The sequence below is a fragment of the Bubalus kerabau genome, chromosome 15 (genome assembly GCF_029407905.1).
Source record: "Bubalus kerabau isolate K-KA32 ecotype Philippines breed swamp buffalo chromosome 15, PCC_UOA_SB_1v2, whole genome shotgun sequence".
NCBI classification, from domain to species: domain Eukaryota; kingdom Metazoa; phylum Chordata; class Mammalia; order Artiodactyla; family Bovidae; genus Bubalus; species Bubalus kerabau.
Window position 1 is genome coordinate 47,686,006 of NC_073638.1, and position 12,889 is coordinate 47,698,894.

A 12,889-nucleotide genomic window follows, 5' to 3' on the forward strand; every position below is an offset into this window, starting at 1 on the left:
ATCAGTTTTGGAGTCACTAGCATACATTGAAGCTTATGGCCATTTATATTGGAAGACCTAAGGAAAGAGTGAAAAAGAAACCTAAGTCCAGGGATGTCCTAGTATAAAGAAATCCAGAAAAAAATAAAGGGCCAAAGGATGATCAGAAGTGTTCCATGAGAGTGAAGAGTAAGTTTGAATGTGTGGTATGATCCAGAAGTCAAGCAAAGAAAATGTTTCTAGACAAAGGGACAAATCAGTTATATTTAGGATTGTTGAGAAGTAGACTATAATTGACATAGAGGTGAAAGTACTAGATTTAATGACACGAGAGTAATATGTGAAATTGACAAATGCTATTTCAGTGAAATGTTCAGAGGTAAGGTATTCTGGAGAAAGCCAGAGGTGGCTAAGAATTATTCTGTGATGAGTAGGTAGAGAGAATGAACATTGGCAATCTTTCATTAAATTTTGCTTTCAAGATAAACTATTAAAATAGGGTGATTTTGTGATGAAAGATTGCTTTGTGCCTTTAAGAAATGAAAAACAAAAAGATATATCAAAAAATAGAAATTAGTGTAAACTAACAACATTGGGGAAAGTATTGTGAAATCTTGAAACTGGGCAGGAAGAATTAATGCTGAAATCTTTGCTATGATACCTGTGACAATTCTATAAAAGTAAAATTATTCATTGTCTCTCAACTTCATATTAATTTAAAAAGATCCAGAATATTATACAGAAAATGTTTAAGCCAATTAGTCTCATTTTCAGCTCAATGGAAGAAAAGCAACCACTGCTCTCCATAACCCTATGTACTCATAGAAATGTACTCATAGAAATACATTTGTTATAATATTTTATAAATTTCATTATTGTACTTCTCCCTCCAAAATGTGCATTCTTTGAAAGCCCTCTTAAATAAAGGAGACAACTCATTAGGTGGGAATGAAGCAAATATAAGTAAGACTCATGCAAGGAGAGACCTGGTCAGATATCAGGTCATTATGTTTCTCATAAGACAACCAGAGGCTTACAATTCATTATATTATTGACCTCATGGTAAACTCTCTATTTCATCTTGAAGATATCATTGAGAAAACAGAGAACTTTGGTGAAAAACAAGAATGTACAGTACATTTTGTTCAGAGTTAAATCACAGTTATTAAATTGAAATTTCTTTCACAAGTGAAAACAGTAATTTCAGTCATCTGGCCCCAGACCATTGGTTTCTGTAGATATATGTTTCAAGATGACTGTTCAGTTTCCCATTCATATTTTTCTTTCCTGTAAACTGATGTTATTGAGACTTGAATTACAGGGAGAACTCATGTGGAGGGTGAGGTCACATGAAATTTACTTGGTATTCTGCAAAAAATATCATGGAGATGGACATTCAAATTTAGAGTTGCTTAATAACCAAAGATTTTGTTAAAAAATTAACAAACAGAAATTTCAATTAAATGGAGTTGGGAGTTCAGAAAGGGAAGCTTTCACAGATTATAGCCCAACAGGAAGAAAGACTTTTATTCTTTCAGGCAAGGATTCAGCTAGTAAAAAACCATGAAGCCTTGGTTCACTATGGCCATCCCAACTTTCTTTCTCCTGCTGCAAAATAGTTCTTTCCTTGATATCCCAGATACTCATATGTCTCAGTAGGGTTTCAGAGCCCAGACTGCAATTCCCTGGTGATTGCAAATAGACTTATCTGTACTGGAAACATATCTGTCAGTCTGTTTGCTTCAGGTCAATAGTATTGGCATTTCAAAAAATCTCTAGTCTTATTGTACTCAGTTTTGAAATATTTTTTATTACTTTTTCTGTGGACCTCATTGAGGTTTTCTCTTTGATCTAATATCATTTTTTTTTTCAGAACATGAAGGAAAACATTGTAGACTTAGAAGAAAAGATAGGATAGTGCAGTATCATGGAAGTCAATAGCAGACAGATGGTGGAGAAGTACATTGGTCAATAATACAACTTGTTGAAAAGTAGTCCAATTAGACAAGATACTGTTGACTTCGATGACCCACACTTCACTGGAAACTTAAACCTGCAGTTGAAGCCAGATTATAATGGGGGGAAGAGATAGGAAGAAAGAAAGCAGAAATAATTAGTTCCAAATATATTTATCAAAAACTTGCATAAAAAATAAAAGTCACAAGGTTTCTGGTATTAGATATAAAAGTCAGTAAGTTCAAACACATTGTGAACACAAGAAATAGAGAAAGTGAGTGATGGTCTGAGCTCCCAAAAGCATAGTTTGAGAACTTTGCTTGATCAGAAAAATATATTAGTAATAAACAAATACAATAATATGAGAAAATAATGACTGTAGATGTCAAAAGATTGGAATTTGAGATAGTTTGCTTCTATGGTGATAGTGAGATAGTGTTAGTCATTCAGTCGTGTCCAATTCTTTGCACCTCTAAGGACAGTAGGCTCCCAGCCTCCTTTGTCTGTGGAATTCTTCAGGCAAGAATATTGGAATGGGTTGCCATGCCCTCCTCTAGGGGATCTTCCCTACTCGAGATGGAACCCCGGTCTCCTGCATGACAGGCAGATTCTTTACCATCTGAGCCACCAGGGAAGTCCAGTTTACTTCTAATACTTTCATTTTTCCTTATGGAATAGAAATTAATGGAATATGGAAGCCATGAGAGGCAGGAGGTACATAACAAATTTAGTATGATAAAAAATTTATTGCTATAAACCATGTAATAGGTAAAGCATAGTTATGTAATGAGATACCAGTTAAAATCTGAAATTATGAGCAAATGGTGCTTGAAATCTGCCCATCCTTATACTTTCTTCAGAAGTGCTCCATACTTGGAGTATAGCGACACATGACACAGAGCACAGAATTGTTCTGGAGTTGGTGTTGTAGGGCTTGTGTGCCAGTATGATGGTCATTTTGAAGGATAAAATAGAAATTTAGTTGAGGAACCATGGTGTTAAGAATTGTATACAATTCTTAAAAATCTGTTAAGAACATTTCCGTTTGAAGACTATAATTTAAAAAAAAAAATTAAAATCAGTGCCGCTCCACGCAATGGCAATCTTCCTATAGAACAGTGTAATGATTACCTTTCCTTTGAAAACTAGTGTTTAATGTATTTTATTCCCATCTATGTGAAGTATCAGAATTATTCATATTCATGAGAACGGAAGCTTTTAAAGCTCATCTTAGTTTTACCACCTTGAGACTGGTATGGGAAAATCTGTTAATTACAGCAGGGAATTTTGTGTCTCTTCTACCTAACAGTGTAAGATGGCAAACAGATAATGACAAGCAGACAATGAGAACCATTGATAAATTCACAGTTGAAAATTAATTTGTCAGTTAAATGTGTCAAGCTGATTGTCTGAAGCTATTCTTTTTGGAAAGCAGAAGACTTAGGTTGTACAGTAACAATTTCCAAGCCCAGTTTTAAAGATGCGATTAAGACCTTTCCACTACATTGTGTTAGCTAAGACTGAAAGATTAAGATCCACTTGGGACTTTTTTCCTTCTATATAAATGTATCAATGAGAGGCTGAGACTTCCTATCCCAACTAGTTTGAGCAAGTGACTATCCTGACTCCTAGGTTCAGAGTTACGAGTCAGTGATCTCTGGAAGGACCTCTTAATTACATGAATGCATAATAATATTTAGAAACCTTAGACCCAGAATGATTTCCAGGTCACTTGGACTTAGGTTGGATCCCTAGAGACTGGAGTCAGAAATTTATCTCTGAGATCAATATTTCAAGTTTAGAAACAGCTCTTCCTTACCTATGCTGTGCCCTCATCCATGAAGGTCTTACTGTTTTAGGAGTCTAGGTTTCAAGCCCTTGATCTGCCACTTGCTAAAATTGAGAATATTGGTTAGACTTTTTTCTCTTCCTGCCTTCAAATTCTAATGGAGAAATATAGCATTAATGCAAAAGTGCATAAGTCCCTTGTAGTTCTAATTTCTTTAACTGTGTATGGTCCTATTATTTGATCTTTCTGATGGTAATGAAGGTGAAAGTGAAGTCGCTCAGTCGTATCCGACTCTTTGCGACTGTAGCCTACCAGGCTCCTCCATCCATGGGATTTCCAGGCAACAATACTGGAGTGGGTTGCCATTTCCTTCTTCAGGAGATCTTCCCAACCCAGGGATTAAACCTGGTTCTCCTGCATTGTAGGCAGATGCTTTACCATCTGAGCTACCAGGGAAGTCTGGTAATATACCTGCAAAAATATGAGGCTAAAAATCCATGCCCACAGAACTGGGAGAGGGCCAGGTAGTGAGGAAAGTTCCAATGACTATGCCAAAGCTCCTCTAACCAAGTTTGGAAGCATCTCCCTATGTTATACTTCCTTGGATGAAAATTAAGAATGATGAACCAACTTTACTTTCACTGTGATTTCTTATGCTTTTGAATGGTCTAGAAAATACTGTGACCCAACATAACCTTCTTTAAACCTCTGTGCAAGTATCAAACACTAAGGACAGTTTAATCCTGAAAAGCTTATTACCGTATGGACTAAGTCCCTTCTATACTCCTAGATCACTCTGGTGCCTTGAGCCCAGTTCCCTGCCCCTTTTGAAACACCCTGACAACTCTTTCCCGAATTTCTTTGGTCTTAACTCCATATACCATAGGGTTAAGAGCAGGTGGAAAGAGCAGATACACATTGGCCAAAAGAATATGAATGTGGAGTGGAACATGGTGACCAAAGCGATGGGTAAAAAAAGAGAAGAGGGCAGGTGTATAAGAGATTAGGATGACACAGACATGAGAACCACAGGTCCCTAGGGCCTTGGACTGAGCTTCATGAGATGAAAGGCGAAGGACAGCTCGTGCAATGAGGAAATAGGAAAGACCAATGCAAAACAAGTCCACCCCAATGACCAGAAGTGCTGCCGTCAGCCCATAAACACGATTAGGCCTGGTGTCTCCACAGGCTAGCTTCACTACAGCCATGTGCTCGCAGTAGGTGTGCGGGATCACATGGCTTTGGCAGAAGCTCAAGCGCTGAATGAGGAAGGGGCATGGGAGCATGAGAATGGAACCTCGCACCATAGCTACCACCCCGATGCGGACAACGATGGTGTCAGTGAGGACAGTGGTATAGCGGAGCGGGTGGCAAATGGCCACATAACGATCAAAGGCCATGGCCAACAACACAGTAGATTCCATCATGCAGAAAGCATGAATGAAGAACATCTGTGCCAAGCATGCAGAGGAAGACATGTGTCCAGCTCCACACCAGAGAATGGCCAGGAGCTTGGGGACTGTGGAGAAAGAGGCAGCCAAGTCAATGGTTGAAAGCATACACAGGAACAAGTACATAGGCTTGTGTAGGGCTGGTTCAGTGGCAATGACCACCAGGATGGTTATGTTACCCACAATTGTGGCTGTGCCCAGGAGGCACACAGGGAGTGAGAGCCACAGGTGGAACTCTTCCAGACCTGGGATGCCCATGAGTATGAAAACAGAAGAGTCCAGGGAAGTATGATTAGGAGAAGCCATGGTCTGGCCAAGAGTACTAGGCAACTTCTTGGGTCAGAAACCCTCCTACAGCATGACATCACCTAAGGAAACAACACAGAACAGGGATATGAATCAGCTAGAGTCACATTTCTCTTTCTTACTCCACATTTGTATTTAACAGAATACAAGCAAAGTAAACTCTCCTATTCCTTAATAGACCAGACACTGTAGGTGCATAGTCACAGGATAAGAAAAATCAGGGAAGAAACTTTTTTATTTTGGACTTCACAGAATATCCTTCCTTACAATGTGGATGAATTTAAGAGATAATGCACCAGATAGCCCAAATGTGTAGAACAAGATCAACTGTTGTTGTTTGTTTTCATAAACATAGGGATTAAGAGGAGAGAAGGTTGGTGACAAGCACTATTCTATCAACAGGTCAAGATCAATAAACTACATGACCTCCACAGAAGGTGGATAAATATGGCTTATTCCATTAGGTATTTATGTAGAGTATTGTTGGACACACTGTCCCATGAACTTATATCTGAGGGGGCAGAGACAGCAAAGATCTAATGTTCTGATCTATTTAACTTAGGATCTTTTCATTCCTAAATTAAAACTGATTGAGGTAAAAGTTTTTAACTGTTCCAAAAATGTGAACATTATTTATGTGCTTTGAGCTCTCTAGATCTCCACCAAATATTCAAGTGACAGTATATTCTAGATTTTTTCTTTTGCCTTCTCTCATTTTTTTAAGAGAGGCAGGAATATTTTAGAGATACAGAATCTTAGAATTTTTAAAGCTGGAAGGTGTGCTCACAAAAAAAAAAAAAAAAAAAAAGAGCTTGGGACCCATATAACTGGGAACAAATCTCTTACTGACACTATTATTGCCTTGGACAAACCAATTTTACTCTAAGACCAGATTTCCATTTCTGGTCTGAAATATGGTAATAATACTTTGTAAGGATGTTGAAATGCAAACACCGCCTTGTACAGTGTGTGGTTCATAGAAGGTGTTCAGTAAACAATGTCATTTGCTGTTACCATTGCTTTCATATTAATAGGTCAGTGACCTCATATCCTATTTTAACACAATTTCCTTAACCTGCTATTTATTAGAATCTAATCTTATCTTGAATATTTATTTATACAATAAGAATTAGAAGGTAAACCTACTGACAAAATACATATTCTTTATAAGTGTTTTCTGTATGATCTCTACAGTTAAATGACGATCATTCAGAGACTGGAAAACAGCTTCCCAGTCTGATCTCAGCTATACTATATGTCCTCAGCTCTTACTTTTATGACACAGATTTGCTCACTGAGCTAACGTGAAGGGCTCAACATGGATAGCGGAGCAGGAGTCAGATTGTGAAAGCTGCTCACAGCACCACCCAGCCATTTAGTTTATGCCAGACATCCCTATGGCTTTCAGTCTCTCACAAACTCACTCACCCTTAGCCCAGATGCTTAATTTGAGAATGGTTCTCTGAATTTCCTTCCTACTTAAGTCACTGACTTTCTGTCTTATGACTTTTTTTCTTGTAGAAGTTGGACTTATCACATATTGCACATATCACCTGACTAGATTGGCTCATAATTTGATTGATGCAAGTGAACACGACCTATATTTCCTGTAGTTTTCATCCAAGGGATCCCAAACTTTATGCGTACCACCACCTTCATAAGGCCATGTCCTCCTATCATGTCACTCTCTCCCACTATCATCTCATCCAGCTCACGGGAATAAACCCCTGTCTCACACCATCTCTTACATAAAATATTTTACGATATTGAAAAATATTTGGTATCATTCTTACTCACACCTCAGTTTGAATCTCGCCTTCTGACTAAATTTCTAATCCAGTTCTTATTGTGACATTAAAGCCAATGCCCTCAGTAAGATAAAAGTTCCAGCATCACCATTTGGCTAAACATAGGTTGGAGAAACTTTCCATGCCTGAAACTGCAGCACAAATCAAAGCCTGTCATTCTGTCTGTGTGAGAGCACAGCTAAACTGGGATACCTCTGGCAATTGTAAGACCATTGAAACATGAAAAAAGTCAATGGAATCAATAAGGTTCTGCTGATTCCCCTGCCCAATATACTGTTGTTGATCTCTGCAAAGTGTCACTACACACACATTCCTCTCAAGTGCTTAGTGAGTAATCAGTTCTTAGCAAATGTCTTGAATTTACTTCATAATGCCTCCCACTTCTCTGGTTTGACTAATAAATCACTTGCTACTTGCTTTGTTGAAGGCTCCCCACTCAGCTTCCCTTTCCAACTAGAGGGCTTAATGACAAATTAAAACTCCCATTTTAGGAAATCTGCTGAACAAATCCCAAATTAGATTACATAGAGTTGTTATTTAGCAAAATCCCCTTTCCATACCTCTAAATCTCACTTTCTCTTCTTTGAAGTAAATTTTCCATCACCGTCTACACAGGAAGATTTTTCTTGAGGGCTAAGAAACATCTTTCCTAGAATCTTTCCCTAGCCCAAACTCACATAACTGCAGGACAGCAGAGAAGAGAAGGCACAACATTGTAGAAATATTCTCCGAAGATGGAAAGAACATTACTAGTCTCCTGCCCTCAACTTTCTGAATACTGAGCCCAGAGGTTGTTGTGCTGATGAAATCTGTCTCACAGTCCCACTTGGGAGTTAGGTGGATTGCACTGTGTTTAAGGCCAGAGCCATCTAGGGAGAAACTGTGTTTCCTAGGAAACAGAACATCCAAGCCTTTCTTTTCCAGATGATCAGATCAGAATATAGAGGTGAAGCTAGAGGCTTTTGTTAAAGAGTCAGGGAAGGAGTATTTATAGTCTGTATCCTTGAAATTCTTTCTCTATTTTTGTTTCATTTTCTTTCTAATTCTCCACCTCTCAGAGATGGGACTATTTATCTAAGGGCACCTAACATTTTTAACTTGCAGATACAAGCGCTATGGTTATCTGACCTGGATCCCTGTTTCCAATGCAGCTCCATTTTCCAAGGATCCCAGGGTGGATATGCTTTCTTTTTCATGTCCCTGTTTATCCCAGAGTCATTCTGCCTTGTTTACTTTTTCCTGGGACTACACTGCTATAGAGGATTTACTGTACATGTCCCCAGACTGGTCACTGTTACATAGTTGCACAGTAATTGGCTTTGTTAGACACTTTTTTTTATTATTATTATTTAACCTGTGCACGATGTAGCAAGCTGGTGATGGTATTCAATAGGAAATTATACTGGTATCTAGGAGAAGGCAATGGAACCCCACTCCAGTACTCTTGCTTGGAAAATCCCATGGACGGAGGAGCCTGGTGGGCTGCAGTCCATGGGATCACAAAGAGTCGGACACGACTGAGCGACTTCTCTTGCATTTTTCACTTTCATGCATTGGAGAAGGAAATGGCAACCCACTCCAGTATTCTTGCCTGGAGAATCCCAGGGACGGGGGAGCCTGGTGGGCTGTCGTCTATGGGGTCAGACACGACTGAAGCGACTTAGCAGCAGCAGCAGCAGGAGATGTGAATGCAGTTTTTCACTATATGAAGTAATTATATTAGAAAGTCATATACATTAAACATTACTAAACCTCTATCTCCTGTTGTTCTTTGCTGAGAATTTATCAACTGTGCTAATCTCAATGAAGACTTCCCAGGTGGCTCAGTGGCAAAGAATCCTTCTGCCAATGCAGGAGATGCTGATTCAGTCCCTGAGTCAGGAATATCCACTGGTGGAGGAAATGGCAACCCACTCTAGTATTCTTGCCTGGAAAAATCCAATGGACTGAAGAGCCTGGCAGGCTGAAGTCCATGGGATCACAAAAGAGTTAAAAATGATTTAGTGACTAAACAACAAATCTCAGTAAACTGTACTGTTAGAGAGCTCATTTGCATTAAAACCACAATCCTGTCTTCTCTGGGTCTAATTCACTCTTGGTAACAATACTCTCATATGTAAAGAGCTTACTTATTTGATATAACTTTACCACTTATAGAGTTTACTTACCATGCATCCCAAGACTCTTGAAAAAATGTCTTAAACTTCTATTCCCAGTAAACCAGCCCCAGCCATCATCTATGGCCTTATATTATGAGGGGATAGTCAAAGAATTATCTGTAGAATTATGGTCTCTATCCATAATTTACTGCAAGATTTGGTCTCCTTATCACCATTCTAAATGCTTCTCCTCTAGTCCCACCATATTCAAACAGATCAATTTTCATTTGTAGACACTTCCCACTAGACTAGATCTATGTTCAATCAACTGCATGCATGCTCTTGATCCTAGTTTTGGAGAGTCTCTCCAAAGTCAACAGTTTTTAAACTTGGTGTTCTTCAAAATTACCTGTGGCTCCTGTTAAGACACAGGTTGCCAGTCTATACCTCCAGAATTTCTGATTCACTAAATTTGGAGCAGGGTCCTAATGTGTGCCTTTCTTATGACTTCCCAATTAATGCAAATGTCACTGGTAAAGGAATCACACTTTAAGAAACACTGTTTTAAGAAAATGAACATTAAAAAAAAATCTTTTGGTTGGATTTTCCTTATCAAATTGCTCTATGGTCTGCACTTCTGGTGAGTGCTATTGGACAATGTAGTTATCATAAACACCTTTAACATGTTACCTTAAAAACCTAGAGAAGAACAGGATTGTAGCAACTTTCCTTTCCTGAAACCTGCCTTGAATGTTCTCATCTGTCTATAGCTAAAAGTGCTTTAGAGAAACTTTCAATCCATTTCACTCCTTTTAGTTAAATGAAAAATAAAAATAAAACAAGGGAGAAATAAAGGTTTGCAATGCCTTTGTTCCCCCCTAATCAAGTCTAGCTCTCAGCAAGATACAGGAAAAGTCCTGGGTGGTGCATTCTATGGAGCTTACAGTAGCTCTATGATGTGTCAACTTGGATAGTCTAAACTACAGTTTGAGAGGGGAAAATTGCCCCTTGTAGTCCTCTTGAGTTCTTATGGCCAGATGAATAATAAAATTGGCACATAAAGATTAGCAGGACAAAAGGAAACAAATTTAATCCATGTACATTGAGGTTTTGTAGAAGTAGAACTTAACAAATGGCAAAGCAGGTAGTTTTTATACATTTAGAGAAGGAAACTATAAATTTGTGAGGAATTGATAAGACAAAGAAACTTAATTAATGAGGAATCTAAACAGAGTGTGGGCTTGAGGTAGTAAATTAGAAAAGGGACAGCATTTCTTTATATGGGCTTCTTGGCCCCAACATCCTGTCTCTGGTGAGGAGGTTGTCATTTTGACATGAGGAACTTATTGTTTGCTCTCATGGAGGGAGAGAGGAGGGTTAAAGTGTATCTCCCCCCCCCACCTTTTTTTTTTGAGATCTGTCTTTATTATTTTTAATTTATTTATTTTAATTGGAGGCTAATTACTTTACAATATTGTGGTGGTTTTTGCCATACATAGACATGAATCAGCCATGGATGTACATGTGTCCTCCTATCCTGAGCCCCTCTCCCAACTCTCTTCCCACCCCATCGCTCTGGGTTGTCCCAGAGCACCAGCGTTGACTGCCCTGCTTCATGCATCAAACTTGCACTGGTCATCTATTTTACAAATGGTAATATACATGTTTCAGTGCTATTCTCTCATATCTTCCCACCCTTGCCTTCTCCCACATAGTCCATAAGTCTGTTCTTACATTGTGTCTCTTGCTGTCTTGCATATAGGTTCATTGTTACCGTCTTTCTAAATTCCATATATATTCGTTAATATACTGTACTGGTGTTTCTCTTTCTGACTTATTTCACTCTATATAATAGGCTCCAGTTTCATCCACCTCGTTAGAATTGACTCAAATGCATTCTTTTTTATAACTGAGTAATATTCCATTGTGTATCAGTCAGTCAGTTCGTCGCTGTCATGTCTGACTCTTTGAGACCCTATGAATTCCAGCAGGCCAGGCCTCCCTGTCCATCACCAACTCCCGGAGTTCACTCAAACTCATGTGCATCGAGTCGGTGATGCCATCCAGCCATCTCATCCTCTGTCGTCCCCTTTTCCTCCTGCCCCCAATCCCTCCCAGCAACAGAGTCTTTTCCAATGAGTCATGTTACCACAACTTCCTTATCCATTCGTCTGTGATGGACACAGAGGTTACTTCCATGTCCTAGCTACTGTAAACAGTGCTTCAGTGAACTTTGGGTTACATGTGTCTCTTTCAATTCTGGTTTCCTCAGTGTGTGTGCCCAGCAGGAGATTGCTGGGTCATATGGCAGTTCTATTTCCAGTTTTTTAAGGAATCTCCACACTGTACTCATTCGAATAGTGGCTGTACTCATTGCATTCCTACCAACTGTGTAAGAGAGCTCCCTTTTCTCCACATCCTCTCCAGCACTTATTATTTGTAGACTTTTTGATGGCAGTCATTCTGACTGGCATGAGATGGTACCTTATTGTGGTTTTGATTTGCGTTTCTCTGATGATGATGTCAAGTATTATTTCATGTGTTTGTTAGCCATCTCTATGTTTTCTTTGGAGAAATGTCTGTTTAGTTCCTCAGCCCTTTTTTTTTTTTAATTTAATTGTTTATTTTTCTGGAATTGAGCTGCATAAGCTGCTTGTATATTTTGGAGATTAATTCTTTGTCAGTTGTTTCATTTGCTATTATTTTCTCCCATTCTGAAGGCTGCCTTGTTTATAGTTTCCTTCATTGTACAAAAGTTTTTAGGTTTAATTAGGTCTCATTAGTTTATTTGTGCTTTTATTTCCATTATTCTGAGAGGTGGGTCATTAAAGTTGAGAGAGTCAATTCTGAGGCAGGTTGATAAGAAGTCCAGGGTACCTGAGGAGGAGAAAGAGGTCTAGGTCTCTAAAGGGGACAGGAGTCTGGAATTCTCAAGGAGAAGGAAAGGACAAACTTTTTTTTCTACATACCTTAGTCTAGTAAGGATTATATAACAACAATGTATCCTGCTTGAGGACACATTTCTCGGTCTTGAGAAACTTCTGACTAATCCTATTATCTTAAAATGTATACATGGGATTGGGTCTGGTAAGATCTTTCTATTATTAATTCTAATTATTAATTATTCTAATTATTTCTAATTAATCATTAATAAATAAATAAATATTAATTAATTAATTATTCTAATTAATTATAAATTATCAATTCTAATCCTGCCATCTTAAAATGTAAATTGTGGGAGGTCTAGTAAGATCTTTACAACCTTGAGACATTCTTTTGATTTAATAACCAGTTGAAAAAGTATGTAATTCCCTTTCCGAAGACTAGAGAGGGGGGCATTCTCTGTCCCCCTTCTGATGTCTACGTCAGAAGCATTCTATCCTTTTTCACTTTAATAAAACTGCTACACAAAAGCTCTTGAGTGATCAAGCCTGGTCTCTGGTCCCGAAGCTAAATCTTTGGAATCTTCATGAATCTGACATTGTTCATTGTAAACTATCA

General features: G+C 38.5%; 1 protein-coding gene across 1 annotated transcript; it reads right to left on the minus strand.

Moving 5' to 3' along the window:
* Nucleotides 1–4,515: 4,515 nt before the first annotated feature.
* On the minus strand, nucleotides 4,516–5,499 carry LOC129629002 (olfactory receptor 52P1). Its single transcript, XM_055548742.1, has one exon. The coding sequence runs from the start codon at nucleotides 5,479–5,481 to the stop codon at nucleotides 4,516–4,518; it is 966 nt and encodes a 321-aa protein (XP_055404717.1). The 5' UTR covers nucleotides 5,482–5,499.
* Between the last annotated feature and the right edge of the window lie 7,390 nt (nucleotides 5,500–12,889).

What these genes read in the sequence shown, in the direction of transcription:
- LOC129629002 (XM_055548742.1), bottom strand. Translation starts at nt 5,481, where the DNA reads ATGGCTTCTCCTAATCATACTTCCCTGGACTCTTCTGTTTTCATACTC.